We start from the raw sequence: 22594 nt of genomic DNA, 5'->3' as shown, positions 1-22594 counted from the left end.
AGCTGCAAGCTCCTGGCCACTCCCCCTGCGCACCACTGATCTCGTCAATCATTGGGTGGAATTTGCAAACCCAAGGAAGAACTTCGTATGTGCGTTCAATAAAACCTTCCTGGGGAAGAGGCTGGCATCCTTGTCTCTTTCAGGGAGTTGGGAGGCAGGAAGGCCCAGAGTGGGCACTCGGCCATCCTCACCGGTCTGCAGAGCCATAGCCAGGGGAAAGATCCCACCCCAGCGTACCCCCAAGATGAACACTCCTGAACGGAGGAGAGCTCAGGAGCAGCCACTCAGGGACCGAAGCTAAATCCAAATCCCTTGACAATATGTAGGAGAGCCACAGAAAATGTCCCTTCTTAGAGGTCTGCAGCTTGCACAGTTGGCCATATCCCTGACTCCAGAAACCAGCTTGCTGCTGGCCCCAGGAGTTGTGAGAAACTGGGGGCCAGGTAGGCCTCCCTCTAACAGAACAGGACCCAGAAAACCCCATGGACTAGTGTACAAGGCCCCTCTCCTAGTCCCCACTGAGCCCCCAGCACCATGAACTCTGTGTCCTCTAGAGGTGACTGAAGACCACGGTGCCAGAAAAAGTGAACATCCAGGTGTCAGGGGTTCAAGGCTCTGCTGGCCTTGCCAGCTGGATTCCAGTCCGATGTTGGCCTAGAAAGCCAGGGCCGGAGGGTACATCTTCAGGTCCGAGGGAAGGCCCCCCTGAAGCCTGAAGGAATCCAGGCCCCCCGGCAGATGCCTCTAGAACCCGAAGTCACAGGAGCAAATAACAGGCCCAGCCATGGAAGGATGACCCAAGGGCTTCTGTCAAGTTCTTTCCAGTGTACAGGTAAGGGGGCAGCTGGAGGTCTGGAGGCCTCTCGGGTGTTTGTAGCAGGTGGGAGGCGGAAGGACTACTCATCCTCCTGCCCTTCTGGCCTCTGGCTGGCTCCAAGGACCCCCCTCCCCATCAGCCATGACCCTCAAGGGCACCCAGCTCCTTCATGTCAGAACATAGTTGAATGGCTTCTGAACTTGGCTGTCAGCTTCTCTGAGCCTTGTAGCTGCCCATGAGGTAGGCAGAGGGTCTTCTTCACCTGCTAATGACCATGGCAGCCAGTTCTCGGCTCCTGTGGGGCTGGCCTGGGCAGATACAAGGTGAGATGAGCAGAGACGTCTACCTGAAGAAGCCAGAGGCCCACACGGCCTCCAAGAATCCTCCTCTGCCAACCCCACCTCCCAGCGGTCTCCAGGGCAGGGGCTTGCCCTGGGAGGTGGCAGAAGATGCCAGAAGCCTCGGAGCTTGGGTAAGCGCTGGTCTGGCCTGCTGGTGCACGTGCAGCCTTGGGCTGGCCCTGTCCTACAGTTGTCCAGTTGGCTGTAGTTGTGGACAAGCCACCTCCCCATGAGATCACCTGTCCCTCTCCCAGCAAGCTCCATGAGAACTTGCTCTCCTGACACACCACGTGCACCCACGTGTGTCCTCCACGCACAGCAGCACACCTGCCATGGCAAAGGCCAGCATTGGAGAGTTCCACAGCCTCATGGGCCCTCTTCTTCCTGGAGATGCCACTTTCCCTCAGGCCCGCCAGGGGGCAAAGGCAGGGACCGCCGACCACTCCCAGTGGTGCCCCAGGCCCTAAAAGTGACCTCCTTGGGTTTCCAGGTAAGTTGATCTCGTACAGGACTTCAGGGCATAGCGTGGGTAACCAGGCTGGCCTAAATAAGCCTCTCCTCAGGGGGCACCTTGAGGACACTGTCCATCTCCAGCCGGGCTCCAGCCACCTCCTGCTGGCTGGGGCTGTAGGTGCCTTCTGACTGGCGGCGTTTTCTGGCAGCCAGGATCCCAGACAGGAGGCCCAGGAGGAGGAGGAGGAGACAGGCGCAGGCCGCGGGCACGGCCACCTCCAGCAGCGGGAACGGCAGCGGCAGGGGCAGGCCCTTCTGCAAGGGAGAAAGAGGCCGCAGGGACACGTTCAGAGAACCCAAGCTGACAACAGGCTTCCCTAGAGGTGCTGAGAGACCCGCTCCCGGGGCGTGTGTGAACAGAAGCTCCCTGTCCGCACCCCGCACACGAGTGACGGCCAGTGGGATTCTGGCTGGCAGGATAGAACGCAGACATGTACGGAATGCACAGTACGAGGTAGGCACTGGGTGCTGGGTCTCACGCGGCCTCCCCGAGCCTAACAGAGCAGAGGCAGGCCCAGGCAGAGCCCAGCCAAGGCCGGGGCGGAACTCAGCAGGACTGGTCTGCTTTGGAGGGCCCATCTCCCAACAGATGCTCAGCTGCCCACATCTGTATGTCTTTCTGTGTGTCTTGAACTCTGAAGTCTCAGGATTCCAGAAGTGCAGAACCTGGCGTCTCCCATCGGCCCGCCCTCTGGACTGTTAAGGCCTCTCGTTTATGGCCATACCTTCCTGAATGTGCCTGTGCTCATCGGATCCCGGAAAGCCCCTCTGCCTACTGTGCCCTGGATTCTTAACCCCAGCACCCCGCCTGCAGGAGCACTCCCCCAAAGCTCTAGAAAGTCCACACCAGACCTCTGTGGGTCCAGCAGCAGGCAGCCGGCACAGCACTTGTGAGGAAACTGTAAAGCCATTTCCTCCTCCTTGGCTGGCCTGGCCTGGCCTGGGAGGGCGGCAGTGGGATGGGAAAGCCGGAGGCTGTAAAAGTCCCACTTGAAAGAAAACATTCCCCAGCAGCAGAGGGATTTGCGGGTTTATGGCCTGGCCTTCCCGAAGCCTGTAGAGATCAAGGCTGCTCCTCCCCATCACCTGTGCCCAGAGCTGAGGCCTGCTCTGCCTCAGTGTTGGGGGGGGTGGCCCCTCCATCCAGGCCCCCCCCCTCAGCGGAGCTTCCCCAGGCCCTGAGCTCTCCCTAGAGAGAATGCCTCCCATGGGAGCACAGAAGGGACCCGCTTCCTCTCCTGCCACTCCCCAGCCACCACAGAGGTGGTCCAGGAACGGCTCCCTGGGGTCTGTGCCTACCCTTCTCCCCCCCCTCCCCCCCGCTCTGGTCATCACTCACCACGACCTCACAGAACTGGCCAGAGAAGCCGATGCGGCAGGAGCATTCATACGCCCCACCGGAGGCCTGGCAGGTGCCCCCATTCAAGCAGGGGTTGGCTTTGCAGGCCAGGGCTGGCCTCTGACACCTGGAGAGGGAAGGAGGGAGAGCTGCTACGTCCTGACACGGGGCCTCTGAGACACACAGCCACTACTGCCTGGCAGGTGTAGGCGTAGCAGAAGGGGGCTATCTGGCCGTAACCAGTGGTTGAGAGAGTAAGAGGTTCCCCCATTTTCCTTGCCGTGGCCACACTGCCCAGCCTCTTCCTCCGCAGGCCCCAGTCCACCTCCCTGACTCCAAACCCACCTGCGGCCAGCAAGCGCCTCAAGGCAGCTGCAGTTGGTGCCCTGCGTCGCAGCCTCACAGAGGACGCCGTCCGGGCAGGTGGCGTTGAGGCTGCACTCCTCCGGCAGGACTGGCAGCCTGGAGGGAGAGAGAGAGAGCACGAGGCTGGACACGCGGCTCTGGCCCGGCCCCTTGCCCTGGGCTCTCCCTGTGCAGTTCTCGCTTGCCTCCTACAGACCTCCATGTCTAGGTGGGAGGGACAGCGCAGGGCTGTCACTCTACTATTCAGCCCCATCCTGCAAGGTGTGTACCTTTCCTGTACCTTTCCGGGGCCTCTGAGAAGCTATGGATGGAAGGACTGGGGGGAGGGACAGGATGGAGCAAAAGCAGCTCTACTTATCAAACATTATTGAGGGGAGAGGCTCCCACTGACTCCTCCAGGAGCTGCCACAGGAAGGGGACAGAGCCCCAGCTCCCAGGAGCAGCAAAGGCCATGTTGGTGGGATCAGCCCCCAGCCAGGGGACAGAGCGGTCACCATCGTGGGGGGAAGTCCCCGGCAAAGCCTGGAGGGCTTTTCTCAGACCACCTCTGGTGGCCCAAATCCTGACCACGGTGTTATCTAATGTGCAGGGGTTTTTTTTTTTTTGGGGGGGGGGGGTTTGTGTTCATTTGTTGGCAGGAAGGGGACATAATTTATTCTGGCTTTTTGTTTTCGTTTTTGGTCGGTCATGGGGCTTGGGTGCTGTCTGCCTTTTTCCTGCCTTGGCTGGCTCCCAACTGCGATCCTCAGATCTCAGCCTCCCGAGTAGCTAGGATGACAGGTGCGAGCCCTCAGCGCCCTGCTGAATTCTATTTTTAATAGCGGTGAGACTTGTCGAACCGACCTGCGGTGCCTCTTTCCCAGCTGGCGAGCAATAGGCGGGGAGGAGGGGGCTGACCTGCGCGCACCTGCGGCCTGTTCTCCCTGGGGTCGGCGTTCCCACGGCGCATTCCCCTCCTCCTTGCCTCCCCCCCCCCCCCCCGCCCGGACCTGCGAAACCATCCACACCTGCAGCGCGGGCCGGCGAAGCCAGGCTGGCAGCGGCACTCGAAGCGACCGTCCGGGCGCGCCCGACAGCGCCCATGGACGCAGGGCCTGGCGCGACACGGGTCGGCGCGGGTCTGGCAGCGCGGCCCCTCCCAGCCCGGGGCGCAGGCGCAGGCGAAGGCGTCGAAGAGGTCGCGGCAGGCGCCGCCGTGCGCGCAGGGCGATGGCGCGCACACCGGGGCCCCGCTGCAGCCCAGGCGCGGGGCGGGCGCCGCGGGCCAGGCCTCGAAGTGCTGTTCCCGGGGAGCGGGGGCCGCGCCGGGCCGCGGCCGCGCCAGGGGCAGCGGGAGGCCGCCGAGCGCCACGCGGCCCAGGCAGCCCGTGAAGTTCTCGGCCAGCAGGACGCGCGCGGCGCCCGGGCCCGGCGGGAAGCCCGGGTCGCCCTCCGGGCGCAGCGCTACGGGCGAGGCCGCGCCGTCCAGCCACAGCAGCCAGCGCCCGGCGGCCGCGGCCAGGCGCACGCGGTGCCAGGCGCCGTCGGCCACGCGCGGCCCGGGCGCGGGGAGCGCGGCGCCCGCCCCGCCGCCGCGGCGCACGCGGGCCACCAGCGAGCCGTTGCGCACCGCCAGCCAGACGCCGGCCCCGGCCCCCGCGTCCGCGCGCAGCAGCCCCGCGTCCGCGTCCCGCGTGCGGAAGGCCAGCGACAGCCCGCCGCCCAGCCAGCGCCCCGCCGAGGCGTTGTGCCCGCGGAACTCCACCGGGGGACCCTCGCGGAACGTGGCCTCCGCCACACCTGCAGAGAGGAAGGGAAGGTCGATTTGCCCGCCATGCCCTCCTGCCCCACGCATCAGGCCCGGCTGCCCGTGCCCGTGGTACTGAGGAATGGAACTCAAGACTTCACGCATGCCAGGCAAGCACGCCACCATGGAGCCACATTCCCAGCCCTCCCCTCACTCTCCACTGCAGCCTTTTTAAACTGCAGATCCTCCGCCTGCTGAAACGCTCCTGCGCTCCCCAGTGCCCTTGCGATACAATCTGAACTACCTGACCTAGGATTCAATTCCCTGCCAACTTCTCCACCCAGGTTCCTGCTGCATCCTTCCTGGACTGCTGTTTCAGAGGTTCCTACAGACCTCAGGGCCTTTGCACAGACCATTCCCTCTTCCTGGAATGTCCAATTTTTCTGTAGCCTCCCAAGAGTTGGCCCTGAAAAAAGCCTCAAGAAATCCTGGATGCTGTGCCCTCCACACTGGGCTGGGGCTATAAGCATTCCGGGTCCCTAATAGACCAGCATCTCATACACCCAGAGGGACCTAACCAGCTGGAATTTCTACCATGCAGCATACAGGCTGCCAAGGGCCCACACTCACAGACAAAGCCGTCTGGGACCTCTTCACAGGTGGCAGGTGGGAGGCAGGGCTGGCTAGGGCACCACCGCTGTTGGGCGCAAGTGGGCCCCGTGAAGTTGTCGGGACAGGTGCAGTTGAAGTCATTCCAGGTGACCAGGCAAGTCCCACCGTTGAGACAGGGATCTGGCTGTGGGACAGTCAGGGCGGAGGCTGCCTCACCCCAAGCCCCCTGACCATCACCGCCCCTCATGAAGCAGGGCCCAAGGTCAGGTCAGGTCACAGGCAGTGAGGCCACCAGGGTCCTCACCCGAGGGTGGAACTAGTCACCTGGCGCCAGGGAGACCAAGTGCCCATCATGTCCAGGAGTCAGCCCACCTCCCACCCGTCCCTTTCCCAACCCTAGAAGCTCCCGCGGAAGGACGGCAGCAGCCCTGCCTAGGGCAGAGTGTCATCTCTGGCCTTGGGGAGGGGCCGCAGAGACCAGGCAGAGGAGGGGCCGTGAATCCTGAGACTAAAGCAGGTGACATCCACTCCTGGGCCTGTCTCCTCCTCCCAGTGACCCAGGCCAGGCCCCCTGGCGCGCACTCACACTGCACGTGTCCTCAGAGACGCAGCCGCGGGTGAGGTTCCAGGCCTGGCTGGCATCCAGCTCGCCAGGCCCTCGGGGTGCCGCAGGCTGGCTGGAGTTCTCCGTCGGCCGAGGAAAGAAGGGGAGGTGGAGGCCGTTCAGCCGCAGGTCCTGGAGGCAGCCTCGGAAGGGCCCACCCCAGGGCCGGGTGTCGGCAGGCTCGGGTCTCCCGCCCACGTGCACCTGCTGCCCCAGGTCCTGCAGCTGCTCGGGCCCAAAGCCGAGCGTCACCAGGTGCTGGAGCCCGTCATCCCGGCGCCCAGGGAGCACCACCGCAGGGCCACCGCGCACCACGGCCCGGACCTGGCCCTCCCTCAGGAAGATCGTCAGGCCAGCCGCCGAGTCATTGGCAAACTGAAGCAGCAGGCCAGCGGGCTCGCGCGTCCGGACGAGGAAGGACACGGTGAGGTTGGGGCCTGGCCGCTCAGGGAGCAGAAAGGAGGCAGAGCTCAAGGCGCCCCCCAAGCCAAAGGTGGCGGCAGGACTCTCTGCGGGGAGAGGGGGAGAGGGGGGTGGGGTGAGCTCGGCAGGTGGGGAGCCCCGGGTTCGAGCCGCCTCCCCAGCTCTGCGGCCTCACCGTCAGCACACGTGGGGCCGCCGTAGGGCCGCGGGCAGGCGCAGCGGAAGCGCGTCCACAGGTCCTCACAGGTCCCGCCGTGGGCGCAGGGCGGGGGCTGGCACTGCTCCTGGCGCTCGCAGCCCCGGTGGACGTCCGCGCCCAGGTCCTCGGGCAGCAGCAAGCGCCCGTCCACCCGTACGTCCTGGAGACAGCCTGCAAAGGCAGAGCCCCCCAGCCGGACGGCGCAAGGCCCAGCAGGCCCAGGGGCCACTGACGCCACAGGACCTGGGGCCACGGGACCAGAGGCCACGCAGAGCTGGGCGGGACAGTCCTCATGCCAGAGCCGGAGGTCCAGGACCCCCAGGCGGAGTTCCACCTCCACCCGGTGCCAGTGGCCATCGCTGAGGGTCCGGCCTGGCAGTCTCAGGACGAGGGGGGGGCCACCACGGCTCCAGAGCGTGGCCTGAAGTGTGGCCCCCACCAGGGCCAGCTCCAAGCTGTCCTGGGTGTCAGTGCGAGTGGCCAGGATGCCAGCAGACAGGGTGGTGCGAAACCTCAGTGCCAGGCCCAGGGGGCCACCGGCTGGCACCGATGCCCGCACAGGGCTCTCAGCCATGACAGAGAAGGTGGTATTGTGGCCACAGGAAGGGCCATGGGAGCCAGGTGGACAGCGGCAGGCATAACCATGGACCCCGGACTGGAAGGTGGGGATGCAGGTAGCAGCTGGAGGACAGGCGTGGCCCTGGCAGCCAGTGAGCTGCACAGAGCAGTCGTGCCCACCCCAGGCCTCTGGGCACCGGCAGACGTAGCCCGCCACTTTGTCATCGCAGGTCCCTCCATGCAGGCAGGGCTCTGACAGGCACTCATCCACATCTTCCTGACATGCCAGACCTTCAGGAGAGACCAGGCGAGGCTCAGTTCCCATGGCCAGGACCACGGTTCCCAACCAGAATTCCGTGCCTTGGTGCCTAGCAACAGGACGCCCCAGATGATTTGTCCATACCCCTAGAGGCAGAACCCAGATGCCCACCCATGCTGAGTCTCTACGCCCTGTGAATCCGATCCTTGAAATACCCTCAGGCCCCCTTTTCCTCCCGCCTCACAACTCCTGCCTTCCCAGTCCTCTGGGTCACAGTCGGAGGCCCTGGATTAGCAGCCTCCAGATTAGCGGCCTCCAGAAGGCCCTCTCCTCTCCACCCCTTCCCGGCAGCCTCCAGCCATCACTTCCCCAGGCATGGTGGACATCCACAACCTCTGCTGTCTGCTTGGAATGCCTCATCCTCCTCTCCATCCAGCAAAGCCCAAGTTAAAAGGCTCAGGAGCTTTCCCTGACTCCCAACCCACACTCCTTGCCACTCCCTTCACAGCCCACAGGCCTGGGTGGTGAAAGTATGCGTTTTACTGGGCTGCGACCTCCATCAGGGCCCAGGTGTCTGTGATGCCCACCAAAGGACCTGACGGGCAGAGGGATGAAATGGAAGAAGGGGTGATAACACATCTGGGGTACAATGAGCAGCTACGGGCTCAACCTCTCCATCCTTCTGCCTTGGCCACTGTGTGACCTCAACTCAGCCAGAGCCCCCACCAAACAAACAAGGCCAGCCCTGCCCCCCACCTCCCAGCTGCAAGACCCAGGTCCAGAGAAGCCACGAGGACCTGAGAGCACTTGAAGTCCAACCCTGATCCACCCACCAGCAGCCCCTCCCACACAGCCCCCTGTCCTCCATACCTGCCAGGAGCCACAGCCCTCCCAGGAAGGGGTACAGGACCCCCAGCCCCATGACTCCCCTACAGAGGGGCTGAGTGGTGGCAGGCACGGCGACCAGGGAGCAGAGCTCCTCCCTGGGCCAGTACTTCCTCCCCAGCCAGCTCAGGAATGCCAGGCCCAGGCCTCCCCCACCTCCCCCACGCTGAGCTCTGCCCATAGGGAGGCTGGGTCCCTCTCCTGAGCTCTGACCTGAGCTGGGCCCTCCCCCGCAGCTGAGCTCAACTGCAAGGAGCTGGGTTCCCACTGACTGATGCCTATGACCCTGGGGCTGCCAGGGCTGCCGTTTGTAGGATGGAGATGTCAAGCCCCACCCCACGGGTGGATGTAGTGCAGAGAGAGGCAGAGGGCCACGGCTCCTGGGGCACAACTTGGTCCTCAGCCAGGGGGCATAGTGGACGGGCTTCGGAGGCCCCCAGGGGCATAGGCTATCCAGGAGTAGGGGTGCTGAGCTCCAACGTGCAGGGGAGGGGGGTCATGCCTCCTTCCCAGGCTGTGAGGGAGGGGAGCCTCTGCCCAGAGCCTGAGGAAGAGGAGGTGGTGTGGCAGGAATGTGCCTGTGGGGGGGGGGGGAGGTCACAGCCATTCCAGAGCCGGCAGGGGCAGCTCCCAGGCTCACCAGTGGTCATCTGTTTGCACCTGCTTGGACCCGAGGCAGGGAACAACCTTCTGCACCCCCAAGTCTACCAGGTGCCCCCCCTCCCCAAAGGGAAGCAAGGGTGCTCCTCAGTCTTGGCTAGACAGTTCCGAACATCCCCAAACCCCTTTGATGTCAGGGCTCTGCCCATCGCCCTCCATCTTCACCCGACAGCTCAGCCTGCCTCCGGTCCCTGCGGCCGGGAGCCACCCCTAACCCCACCTCTGGCGCCAGCCCAGGCCTCAGTCCTGGGCCCCAGATCCTCAGTATGATCAGGGCTGAACACCACCTCCTCGGCCCTACCCCGATGCCTCTCTCCATGTGGACCTATAACATCCACCCCCAAACTCATCCACCCCCAAACTCATCCGCCCCTCTCTTCCCACTTCCAGAGCCAAACCTCAGCTCAGCTACACTCACGAATCACCTGGGCCCTGGCGCCCCACGCCTCCCTCACCTCCTGCCCCCGCCAAGCCTGTCAGCAGCTACCCTGCCCCACGGGCCCCCCAGCCCCCAGCCCCGCCCCGCGCCCACCTGCGTAGCCGGCTGGACAGTGGCACTGGAAGCCATTGGGCAGGTCCTGGCAGCGGCCTCCGTGGAGACAGGGCCTTGAGGCGCACTCGTCCACGTCCACGCCGCAGTCTTCCCCTGCAAGAGGCTCGGCCGTGGCTCCCGCCCGCACCCTCGGGGCCAGACCGGCGCTAGCGGGGCTCATGGCTACTTGGGGGCCCCGCAGCCGGGGTCCCTCCCTGCGCAGGGGGCTCACCCTCAAAGCCGGCCGGGCAGCGGCACCAGAAGCCAGCCGCGCGGCGGAAGTCGAAGGCGCCGGGCTGGTAGAGCGCGGGGTCGGAGCGCTGCAGGCACCGGCCCCCGTGGCGGCAGGGGCCCGGCGCGCACTCGTCCTCGTCCACCTCGCACCGCTCGCCGCTGAAGCCTGCGGCACACGTGGGCACCCGGTCACGGGACCTGGGGCAGCTACGTGCGGCACATTTACTGCTCATTCCACTGAGTGCTTGGCACGTGCCAGGCCGGCGCCATGGCGCCTCCGCCCTCCTCACCGCCACCCGGGTGCCGGGTGTTAACAACAATTCTATCTAAAAGATTGGGAAACCGAGGCTGAGGCCCACTGCAGAGTCAAAGGGGTGGAAAATTACCCAGAGCGCCTCCTGTCCAGGATCGCACACACAGGCTAATGGGATGCACACTCTTGCGCATGCGTGCGGCTACTCCCACGTCAGCTGGCAGCCTTAGGGACTTGCATACGTGCGCACACCCATGTCTACATACACATACGCGCATGCGCACCCGGGTCCACGCGGGCACCCATGTCTCCCACGCGCATGCGCGCACACGTCCACGCGCGTGCCTGGCCCGCACATGCGCACGTATACGCCCTCCTACTCACCAGGCCAGCAGAGGCAGCGGAAGCTCCCGAGGCCATCGAGGCAGGTCGCGTTGTGCGCGCAGGGCGCCGATGCGCACTCCAGTACCTCCTGCTCGCAGCGCACGCCCTCGTAGCCCGTGTCAGCGCAGTCGCACCGGAACCTGGGGCGAGGGTGCACGGAGCTGAGTGCGCGCCCGCCCGCGCCCCCTCCCCGTGCCCAGCCCAGGCCCGCGGCGCCCTCTCCCGGCCCTGTGGGCACAGCCGCGGCCCCTCCGCCGCGCCGGCGCTCACCCATTGACCAGGTCGTGGCACACGCCCCCGTGGGCGCACGGCTGGCTCTGGCACTCGTCGACGTCCAGCTGGCAGCTGGCACCCGCGTAGCCCGGCGCGCACACGCAGCGGTAGGAGCCGACGCCGTCCAGGCACGAGCCCCCGTGCAGGCAGGGCGCCGACGCGCACTCGTCCACCTCCTCCGCGCAGGTCACGCCTGGACGGGGGCACAGACAATAGGCCCGGGGAGATGGGCGCCCACCGCGGGCCTAGAGACCAAGCCAGGGACCGGAGGGTCCCCCAGAGCGACGTTGGCAGGGAGGGGGCAGGGGGAGCAAGGATCATTCATCCAGAGCAGATGTTGCTTCGTCTTGAAGACAGATATGGCAGGCCAGCAGATAGGGACTCACTCGATTTGTAAGTCAGGACTGCATTTTCAGATGTGTTGAAAGAAAGAGCAGGGTCTTTCTGGGGAGTTGGGAGTCAGGGACGGCTTCCTTGAAGAAGAGGTTTTAGGGATGGGATAACAGCCTCTGTGAGCGGCTGGATGTCAGACTTTGAATCCAGCCCTCCCCTGCTTGAGGAGGAGGAGGGGTGATACCCCGAGGGGGAGGGGCAGGAACAAGGGGAGAGGTGGTGTATAGGCCTGGGTCTGGGGGCCAAGTAAAGACGCTGAGCAGCAGAGTGACAGCTGGGTCCTAGCTGCATTTGAGAACATTTCTCAGGTAGCCCTGAGGGCTGCATGAGGCGGGACCCCCACATACCCTCCAGGTGGGCCTTCCTGGAATAGAATAATCATACTGTATTGATGTTAAAACTCCAAGCCCCCAGTCAGGGACAGCCCATGTACTGGAGCAAATCAGGGTTGCTGGATGTCGTCCCCCCCCCCCCCATGGATGGAGTGGGGACAGAGAGATCCAGAATCTGGAGATTCAGCTGGAGCTCCTGGTCACGCAGACTTCAGGACCCCTCTCCCTGTCCCCTAAAGTGGGTTTGGTCATGGGGGCCAGGGCCCAGCTGACTCCAGCTGGAATCCTCCTCTCTTCCCAGATCAGTGAGCACAAAACACAGCCCCTCCTCCCTCCCATGACCCTCCAAGCCCCACTCCCACCCTCTGTGCCAGGCGGAGCCAGGCCCAGGCTGCCCGGAATCCCAACTCCCCCTCATAGCTCAAACGGAAGGAGAGAAATGAGTCACCAGGCCGTGCACAACCACCACTCAGCCAGAAAATGACCTGGAGCACCTCCCATCCAGGAGCACACATACCGGCTGTTGGGGTGCACATGCAGCCCTGAGTACATGCACGCTCTGGCTGATGCATGAACACTATGGATACAAAATAGGTGTGCAAACCAGGAGACCCACAGACTGATGTGACCCACTGTGTGACACTCAAGTACCCAACTAGGACATGCGGACACAGAGACAGACGAGGGGAAAGGTATCTTCCCTCTGGAACTCCACCCCAGTGTGCACCTCTGCTTCTGAGAACTTCAGACTTCCCTCCACCCTCAGCACAGAGATGTCTGAATTCATAGACCCCAGACTGTCCTAGACTGGGTCTCACTCGCAGCCCTGTCGCTAGCTGGATTCTCCTTCCTTCTGCCACTTGAGCTTTAGTTATTTTCCCAGGTAGAATATTGCATTTGTTGTCCAGGGCAACAAATGGCCTCAGACAATGATCCTCTTACCCATGCTTCTGGAGTGGCTGGAATTAGTTACGAACCACCCTATCTGTCTTGTTTGTTGAGATGGGGGTTTCACTAACTTTTGAGCCAGGTTGGCCCTAAACTACAGTTCTCCCAATCTCTGCTACCTAAATATCTGACATTAGCTGGTGGTCCATGCTCAGCCCCACTTTTCTTCCTTTCGTTCCTTCTTTTTCTTTCTTACGTTATTGTTGTTGTACTGGGGATGGAACCCATAAGCCCCAAGCATGCTAGCCAAACATTCCACCCCTGGGCCACAGCCACAACCTGCCAGTTCCTTTCCTGAGCACTGTGAATACATTACCCACTCGAGGCAGTGGGGGCCCTGGGGGGCTCGTGTACATCAAAACCAGAAGGCATCCACACAGGGCTCCCCATTGCCTCCGGAGCCAAGCCACGGTCTTCTGACTCTAGGACCATCAGATAAGGCACAAGATGTCAGCGTGACAGCTTGACACGGATCTGCAGTGAGAACACGCTGGAAATGCTGTCTGGGTGTCCTCATTATAGGCAGCCGTGCGCTGTCTACCCTGCCAGAATGCCTGAGGGGGCCTCTGCCTTCCAGAGTCAAACTCGGCTCTGTAGAAGGGACAGGAACAAGGTTTGCCAAGTGCTTGGCATGTGCCAGCACTCAGACATACACAGTGTCACCCCTGGGTGCCCAAGAAGCATCGAGTCTGTAGCTCAGGAGCAGGTGGACTGCCTGGGGCATCTCTAGACTCCAGCTGATGCTTGTACTCTGAGCGGCTAGTGGGGTCCAGGGTCAGAGCTCCTCAGCCAGCCAGAGCCCTTACCTGCATAGCCGAGGGGGCAGTGGCATTCATAGCGATCGGCCAGGTTGTGGCAGGTGGCGCCATGGTGGCAGGGCCGGGATGCGCACTCATCGATGTCCAGCTCACAGTGCTGACCCTGGAAACCCGGCACGCAGTAGCAGCGGAAGTCGCTAGGATCAGGACCCTGGGGCACACACAGAGCGCCATGGTGGCATGGCTGAGTGGCACAGCCCCTGGATTCTGTGAGTGCACAGGTGTAGCTTCCATTCTCCATAGCCTGGCACTCAGTCCCTGGGGTGCATGGGTCTGAGGCACAGGGACTTGGGGTCTCCGAAGGCCCCGTCTCTGTAGAAAGAAGAAACTCAGGTGAGCAGGGCACACAGAGACCACACAACACCCCACCCCGCACTCCCAGCCCAGCTGCAGACCCTAGACAGCAACACTACAGGGCTAGAAAGGAGGGCCAGGATGGCCACAAGCTGCAGAGACCTAATCCAGAACTGGAGTGTCTGCTGGCCCAGGGGCCAGCTGGGGATCCCCGCTCCCCCACAGGGTGAGGGAACACATGCTAACCCTGCAGAGCCCCGGGAGCCAGGGATGGCCGTGCAGAGGCTGAAGAGGAAAGCCAAGGTTTGCTGAGGTTGAGCCACAGTTAGCTCCGGCATGGGTCTCAATGCCAACGGTTTCAGGACTCCTGGGGCTTTCCCTTCTGTGGGCTTGGCCCTCCCAGGACCCCGGAGGAAAAGGGCAGAGGAGGGGGTGACTCCTGCCCCCTACCTCTCCTGCTGGGGCTCTGGTAACTCCATCTCTGCATGAAACCTGAGATGTCTGCCTTCAACCTCAGAGATGGGAATGGAGAAGGGAGTGGTGACATCAAAGGCGAGGAATGGACTCAGCCCCTCCTGTCTTTACCACTCCCCCCTCCCTCCTGCAGCCCTGGGCCCTGCCTGTCCTGCCTGCTGGGCCTCAGCCCCCAGCAGCTCATCAGTGCCTAGCTGAGCTCACCCAAGACAGGGCAGATACTGAGACCCACTTGCCTTCAGAACATCGGCCAGCCGGGCGCTGGTGGCTCACGCCTGTAATCCTAGCTACTCAGGAGGCTGAGATCTGAGGATCTCGGTTCAAAGCCAGCCCGGGCAGACCGTGAGACTCCTATCTCCAATAAACCACCAGAAAACCGGAAGTGGCGCTGTAGCTCAAGTGGTAGAGCACTCGCCTTGAGCTGAAGAGCTGAGGGACAGCACCCAGGCCCAGAGTTCAAGCCCCACGACCATGGCCATGGCCATGCTGAAGACCCCACACTTGGGGTCCTGGGGCTTGAACTCAGGGCTGGGGTGCTGTCCATGAGCCTCTTGTGCTCTAAGCTAGCTCTCTATCTACCACTTGAGCCACAGGTCCACTGCTGGCTTTTTTGTTGGTGGTGGTGGTTGTGGGGCCTCAACTCTGAGCCTGGGCGCCATCCCTCAGCGCTTTAGCTCAAGACTAGTGCTCTACCACTTGAGCCACAGCACTACTTCCGGCTTTTTCTGCTTATGTGGTGCTGAGGAATTGAACCCAGGGCCTCATGCCTGCAAGGCAAGCACTCTACCACTGAGCCACCTTCCCAGCCTGACTTCCCGCTTTTTTGAGTAGTTGATTGGAGATAAGAGTCTCCTGGGACTTTTATTCTTGGGCTAGTTTCACACTATGATCCTCAGATCTCAGCCTCCTGAGTAGCTAGGATTATAGGTGTAAGCCACCGGCACCCAGCTGGTACCCCTCCCCTTTTTGAGGGTGACAACTGGTTTGGAAGCCAAGCCAAAGAGCAGGTCTTCTCCGTACTCTCTCCTTAAGGCTCAAGAGCCTTGTCACTAGCAGGCCTGCATTCACACCCTGTCTCCAAAGACTGCTAGCTATGACACCCTAGGCCAGTCATTTCTCCTAAGAGCCTGAAGAGAGGGTATGAGTCGTGAACCCCTAGAGTTTTGAAGAATGCAAAGCTTCAGGGGCCACACTCCAGTGTCAGCTCACTGCAGGGGGAGGGGGTCTTAGCATGCTGTGGGGGAAGGGAGTCTCCAATAACCAACCCACCCCCACCCTGCCCAGGTTGTCATACAGACACTAACCAGGTCCCAGAGCAGCGCAGGCCCTGGGCCCTCCCCTCCCCCACCCCACGAAAACCCCAAGATAAGACTGGCCGCTTCACAGGCCTCATCCACATTCCAGCAGACAGGGCCCGGCCTGGCCAGACCTCCATGCTCCCCAGCAGACCCAAGGAGAGTTGGGGACAGTGAAACAGGGACAGGCGGACCCTGGGAGATGACCACCCTTCAGTCCAAGCTGGGGCGCCCCCAACACCTGGTGCAGCCCAGCAGGAGCACCCCGTTCCACACGGGGGGGGGGGAAACGGCAGGTGGGTGCTGAGAACCCAAAACACTGTCAGGCCAGTCCCCAGCCCCCTTCCCTGCCCTGTCACCTGAGCCAGGACCTGAGCTATCTGGGCGTCTCTGAGGGGCAGCCGGCCTTCGTGGTCCTGCCCTGCTGAGAGTTTAGTGGCAGCTTCCCCGGCTCAGCCTGTGGGGGGGGGGGGGGGTCAGGACATTGAAGGGCTGGTGGGATGGGCATGGATCAAATTTAGGGCATCAGACAGGTTTGGGTTGTAGCAGGGTGCCATCTGTGCCCTTCCAATGTACCCCGGAGCCCTCTGTGAGGGTCTGTAGTGGTAGTGGTCAGGTCCCTCAGCCCCCAGGGCTCGGGAGGAGGCCGGGCCCATGGGTCCCGTTGTTAGGAGCTCCCGTGCTGCTTCCTCGCCAACAGGGCTCTACCCCTCATCTGTGTGGCCCAAAGGTCAGGAGACCGGACCAGAAGGAGGCTTCTTACAGTCCACCCTCCACCCCGCAGGGGCCTTTTAGTCCCAATGAGGAAGCCCAGAGGGAGCTGGAGGAAGGGGCCTGCGCAGCCAGCCAGTGCCAGGCTGGGAGGGAGGAGTCACGGCAGGTGCACCAGGGAGGCAGTCCACCCACTGGGACGTGAGCAGTACTGGTGCAGTTTCCAGCCCAGCCCAGGCCCATCAAGAATGCAGATTCCGGCTGGGAAGGTGGCTCAGTGGTAGAGCGCTTGCCTTGCATGCCTGAGGCCCTGGGTTCAATTCCCTAGCACCACATAAGCAAAAAAAAAAAGCCGGAAGTGGAGCTATGGTTCAAGTGGTAGAGTGCTAGCCTTGAGCTGAAGAGCTGAGGGACAGCGCCCAGGCCGAGTTCAGGCCCCACAACTGGACCCAAAAAAAAAAAAAAAAAAAAAAAAAAAAAAAGAATGCAGATTCCTGGGGCCCACTCCTGGAGATTGAGAACCACTGGGCCCCTAGCCCCAGACTCTGAATTGCACCCAATCCAGTCCCCAGGTGGCCTCTGCCTTCCAGGGGTGAGCCAGGAGACCAGCCCAGGCAGGGGAGGGCCAAGAGGCAGGCAGGGGACTGGCTGTCCCCAGGGCCTGGCTGGAGGGGTGGGGCCTGTCACCAAGGCAACGAGAGGCCTGTGCTTATCTTTACAAATCCCTCCTGACCTCTCAGGCTGCCTGGGCTGACCCGGCAGAGGATGGATTAGCGGACACCAGCCTTCCCCTCTGACCTGCGCCCTGCCTGGGGACAGCCAGAGGGACAGAGTTGTCCATTTACCAAATGTATGCGCAGTGCTCGGTGTGCATTTGTTATTACCTTGCCATGTTTGGTTCAAAGCAGTAAAGGGGTGTCATTAAGAAAACATACTTTTCTAACAAAGAGGTAGAGAAACTTTCAAAAACTTTCAAATCTGCCAATGCTTGTAAAATCACTATCCAGGGATCGTCATCTTAGCACATTCTGGAAGCCTCAGCCTCCTTAAACCAGAAGAGTCTCTAGCAGGGGCTGGGGCTGGGACCGAGGCTCAGTGGCAGAGCACTTGCCTAGCCATGCTCAAGACCCTGGGTTCATGCCACAGAACAGGGAGGAGAGGAGAGCCCAGGCAGAGCGGGGACCTCACCATCCCATGAACCACAGGCACTTATTACAGGTCCATTCCCACTGCAACAGTGGATGAGAAGTGTTTTACTAAGGGTAGACTTGGGGAAGCTTCCTGTCTTGGGCAGGCCAAGGGAGAAAATATTTCCAAGTAGTGATCTAATATCTCATAAGGTCTGGGCGCTTCTGGTACAGAGCTTAAAGGCATAATTTCAAATCCCACAGTTGGGAGGATGAGGCATAAGGATTGTGAGTTCAAGGCCAGCTTGAGCTACAGAGCAGGACTCTTATCTTGATGATGGAGGAAGGAGAGGAGGAGGAAGAGGCCAAGGCCCAACGCAGTGGCTCACATGTATAATCCTAGCTACTGAGCAAGGAAGATCCTGGTTTGAAGCCAGTCTGAACAAAAAGTGAACAAAGTCCCAATCTTAACCAATAGAAGCCAGTCATGGTGGTACACCTGTCATCCTACCAATGCTGGAAGCAGAATAGAATTGTGGTCCAGGCTGGCAGTGCAATAAACAAGAAAAAAAAATTAAAAAGCAAAACAGACTAGAGGCATGGCTCACATGGTAGTCTATTCAAAAGCAAGCACAAGACCAGGAGTTCAAACCCCAGTATTGCTGAAAGCTAAACAAAAGACATAATTGGATTACTAATGGCAATGCTAGCTGGAACAGATGGAGCACTGGCCTGTCCCAGTGTTTCTAAACCGTGATCGCAGAGCCGGAGCCAGCGTGCCTCTCGAGCGAGGGAGACCCAGCAGAACAGTTGCCACCTGTTTGTGGCCACTGGTTCCCTGGTAATGCCCTGGGTGGCTAGGCACGGGTGGCTCACAGCTGTAATCCTACTCAGGAAACTGAGATCTGACTATTGTGATTTGTAACCAGCCTGGGCAGGAAAGTTCCTGAGATGCTTATTTAGTTTACCACCAAAAAGCTGAAAGTGGAGTTGTGGCTCCAGTGGTAGAGCACCAGCCTTGAACAAAAAAGGGACAGTGCCTAGGCCCTGAGTTCAAGTCCTAGTACCAGCATAAACAAAAATAAATAAAACCTACATTGGAGCACTACTGCATTAGTGCAGGAAAGTCTCACAGTGAGGTGCTCCCCATTTCTCAGAGACACCTCAGGGAGATATGGCTTTATGCAAGTGAGTGCCACCGTCTGCAGAGAAATCCTGGCCTGGCCACACAAAAGCTGTGTGACTCTGGGCAATTTACTGACCCTCTCAGGGCCGCCTCTACCTCCTCTGTAGCTGGGATCAAATCCTGTGACCCCCTAGGGCAGTGTCATGGCAGTGGGGTGGCCGGTGTGACTCACTTATCAGCAGACCTTTACAACAGCCCAGCACAGCTATCTGCATGGTCCTGGGTTGGGCTGGCCATGTGTGGCTTCTCGCCTCCACCCCTCTCTGGAGGAGGGGCCAGATTTGGAGACTGGGCTGGCTGCCCCTTTGTGTGCTGGACTCCCAGGGTGCTCGGGGAAGGGGGGTGGGTGAGATCCCAACGTGTCCCATTGTACTAGAGGATGCTTTCTTCCTCCCTATGGTAACCAGCCTGCCGGCGGGGCACAGAGAGGCCCGGCTCAGGGCCTCCAGAATCCTCCACCTCCTCTCATGATGGAAAGCAGTTCAAGTGCCTCTCTGCCAGGCGTTGGGTGATGATCCTGCCTGCAGTGCCCCAACTCTAGTCTTCAGGGTTCTCCAGGGATGGAGAAGGCAGCCCCTGGGGGCCCCAGTGGGGCTGTGAGGTAATGGTACCCCTCAGCATTCCTTTCCATCAGTTTTCTATCTGCCGAGCCTCAAGATCCACACACTGAATGTAAACACTGCAATACATGCGCAGTGGTGTGCACACATTGGTGTGTGCAGGCACCTGCCCTGTACCTATAGGGATGAGTGTGTGCATGTACACACAATGGATCAACACACGTGACCTACTAGTGTTTGCCATGTAGATGGATAGAGGTGTGCAGAAGCACCTGTGTTTGTCTGTGTGCACATAGCCATGTGCGTTCAGACCAACTCCAGGTCCACAGATCAGGACTTGGTGTTGAGATCTGGGAGCAGACCCCAGCTCCTCTTACAAGCCCTGGTCACCTCAGGGACCTAGCTCCTACATACGCCGTCCCTCCCCACCTCGCTCTCCTTCCTTACAAAAGGGGGCATTCTCTCCCTGGTGTCCCAGACAGGAAAGGAGAGACTTTGTGAGTCCAAGCTCCAGGAGAAGATAACCCCAGGGAGAGTGCCGGGACCAGGAACTGAGAGATGGCCTGCCTTTAGGGAGCCGAGGCAAGGCCTTCCTCAGCCCCTTCCTGCAGCCTGTGTTGGCCAGGATGGCCTGGCCCTGTAGCTATAGTGACCAAGACAAAGCATCCCTCTAGACCCCCAGCAGGAATTCCAGGATCGTGCAAGACTCCACGTGGACAAAAGCAAAGCCTCTGGCAAGGGGGTCTAGCCTCAGGAGCCCTTCCAGCTCGATCTGGGAAGGTGGAGGCCTGGTGGAGAGCAGGAACATACACTGTTCCCGGATAAGAGCAGCCCCAGCCTAAGTTCAGGCAGGGGGACCGCACAGCAGAGGGGAACACTCAGTTCCTCTGCACCTCTTCTCTTCTCCACCTCAACCCGCTGAAGTCGGGTCTGCTGCCTCCACCGGGCCCCCAAGATTGCCAAGTCCCAGTCAGCTCAGCCCACTGCGCAACTTCAGCTCAGCAACTGTGGCGCTAAGACAGCTCACCCGTCACCCCAGACACAACTCCCTGCTCACGAGAAAACGCTACCCACTTCACCACCTCACATGCACCCCCAGCCCTCTAGATGAAGATTCGCTCTCCCCTGCAACTCCCCAAGCTCAGCCCCTCACACCCCAGGCCTCCACAGCTCCATCGGATGAGACACCCCACCAGAATTCATAGCACCCCACCCTCAGACCCACTCCACCCACCGCAGCCCTGATTCCCCCTGCCCACCACCTGCAGAGGCCCCTCGACATGAAACTTCCCGAGTCCCAGAGCACACTCACCCCCTCGGGGCCCCACGCGGGCCAGAGGCCCTGGGCCCCAGCAGCCAGAACCTGCCCTGTGGGCCATGGGGCACAGACCCCTCCCCAAGTGCTTGTCCCCCCCCACACACACACTTACCAGCCAGGAGACCCAGGGCTGGGGCCCAGGGCCACAGCAGCAGCAGCAGCAGCCAGGGGCCCAGGGGCCTGGAGTGCGGGGTCACAGGCCGGGCCAGCGCCATAGCTCCCCGCTCAGCCGCCTGTGGGAACGGGGCGGCCTGGCTGGCTGCGCGCCCCCCGCGGCCCTCCAACCAGCACTAATGCGGTGGACAGAGGCCGGCCCCGCCCCGCCCCGCCCCCGCCCCGCCTCCCGCGCCCTCCAGGAGGACGCGCGGGGCGGGCCAGGCCCCGCCCCCCCTCCGCCCGACCCGAGCCCGGGCGCGGCCTGGGCTCTCGGCTCACCAGGTGAGGCCCGAGCCTCCCACCGCAGCGCCGGCTCCCGGCTGCGCAGCCCTCGCGGTCTCTGGGTGAGGAAGGGGGAGTGAGCGTTGTGTGGGTGCAGAGGGGGACCTGGGCGCCCCCAAAGTGCAGGTCCGGCTCACTGACACGGCAACACAGAGCTGGTCTGGGGGACCCGACTTCCCTGCAGGCGCCCCGGCTCCGCCAACGCTCCGGGCGACCCGCCACCAACTCGGGCACGCGGGCCGGGCTCCGCCGGGTGCGGACGGGAGCGGGGGCGCCGAGCCTTCGGGGACCGGGTCACGACGAACCTCCGACCCCAAGGAAGCCGGCAGGCCGGGTCCTCGGCCGTCCCGCGGGACCCCCGTCGAGTCTTATCTTTCCAGGGTGGGGACTTAGTCCTTGGTTTCCGGTGTCCCGCCTCCGCCATCCACCCCTCACCACCCCCAGAACCCCGCCCGTCCGCCGGGCACACCCAGGCCTGGGCCCAGCTGAATGACCTCAAGGCCGTCCTTCCTGCTGCCGGCCTCAGTTTCCTCACCTGGAGAACGGGTTAATAGCTCCGCCTCCTGAGGCCTTCAGAAACCGAGGCAGCTGAGGTTCATGCTGCTGCTCAGATTCCTAAGAGATCTGGTGGATCTCCCCGTCCACCGCACCCCCCGCCCCCCGCCCGCATCAAAAAGCAGAAACCGGGCGCGGGCTCCCACAGCCCGGAGGGACCTCGGCAAACTTCCCACCGGCGCCAGCGGGCCGGCCAGGCCCCGCCCTCGCAGAGCCACGCCCCCAGACGAAGGCCACGCCCCCTAGTAGAAACACCCCCCCCCTCTTGCGTTCGGGTCTCAACACCCCCCCCTCCGCCCCAAGCCCCGTTCTCCCCCTCCGCGAGAGAATCCAAACCCCGCCCCCGGATTGGGCCCCGCCCCTCTATCAGGTAGAAGCCCCGCCCCCTCTCGGTCCCACAGCCGCCAGGCGCCCCCTTGTGGTCATACTTGGAAGCGTCCTGCGAGGTCCGCGGGAGACAGGCTGGGGAGCCCCGGACAGCTGCCGCCCGGGGTTAGGCGCGCGCGGGTCTCCAGAGCTGCAGAAGGCAGAAGAGCCCACCAGCTCTCTAAGACGGTCCCCGTTCTCCCAGCTGGAGGAGATAGACAGGGGTAGAAAGGGGACCCAACACAGCTTCAGTTTACCCTCTTAGCGGCACCACAAGGGCATTATTGACCCCATCAAACAGATGTGGAAACTGAGGCACAAGAGAGAAACCCCCTCCCCCACTCCAGCCCTTGCCATCCGCGGCCGGCCGGATCTGGGCTCATCCTCCGGCTCCCACCCGGGGGTGGCAAGCAGGGAGACCTGGTGGCGGGAGCACATGGGAGCTGGGGGGTGGGGCCGGCTTCCGGGGCCTACAGAGGATGGTGACCCACCGGTGGACGTCCCCGAAAGACCACTTGTCTCCCCCCTCACGGCCTTGCTAGTTCTGTCACCGGCTCCGCCTTCCCAGACCCGGGTCTGCCCTGCCGGGCCTCCCTGCCCGCTGATGAGTGCACACTGGCTGCCCCAACCCTTCTCAGGGTGGCCACGGGGAGCCCCCTCCCCTGCAGGATGCGACGTGGGAAGAGGGGTCCAGCCCCCTCTCCCTGCGCTGGGGGGCCAGTGCGATTGGGTTAGCAGCCAGGGCTCTGCGTGGCCAGGTCTGGGGCCGCGCTCCCCGGTCTCTCCCAGACCTTCTCATCT

General features: G+C 62.1%; 1 protein-coding gene across 1 annotated transcript; it reads right to left on the bottom strand.

Annotated features, from left to right (window-relative positions):
- Positions 1-106: 106 nt before the first annotated feature.
- Positions 107-20649, bottom strand: Crb2 (crumbs cell polarity complex component 2). The gene is made up of 13 exons (XM_070013257.1): positions 20547-20649; positions 13458-13781; positions 10976-11171; positions 10706-10845; positions 10067-10234; positions 9835-9948; positions 6917-7789; positions 6301-6827; positions 5733-5898; positions 4384-5155; positions 3356-3472; positions 3011-3137; positions 107-1926 (listed from the first exon to the last, which is right to left on the bottom strand). Exons 1-13 carry the CDS (start codon positions 20647-20649, stop codon positions 1702-1704), a joined length of 3852 nt encoding a protein of 1283 aa, XP_069869358.1. The 3' UTR covers positions 107-1701.
- Positions 20650-22594: the final 1945 nt, after the last annotated feature.

Source organism: Dipodomys merriami, unplaced genomic scaffold (genome assembly GCF_024711535.1).
Source record: "Dipodomys merriami isolate MVZ:Mamm:240054 unplaced genomic scaffold, mDipMer1.0.p SCAF_11, whole genome shotgun sequence".
Taxonomy (NCBI): domain Eukaryota; kingdom Metazoa; phylum Chordata; class Mammalia; order Rodentia; family Heteromyidae; genus Dipodomys; species Dipodomys merriami.
The sequence above is the reverse complement of the archived record's forward strand: the minus strand, read 5'-3'. Positions and strand labels throughout refer to the sequence as shown.

Coding starts and splice junctions, on each gene's coding strand:
- Crb2 (XM_070013257.1), bottom strand. CDS start 20,649: ATGGCGCTGGCCCGGCCTGTGACCCCGCACTCCAGGCCCCTGGGCCCC. Junction 10,846..10,975: donor TGCCACGACCTGGTCAATGG/GTGAGCGCCGGC, acceptor CCCTCGCCCCAG/GTTCCGGTGCGACTGCGCTG. Junction 3,138..3,355: donor GAGGCGCTTGCTGGCCGCAG/GTGGGTTTGGAG, acceptor TTCCCTCTCCAG/GTGTCAGAGGCCAGCCCTGG.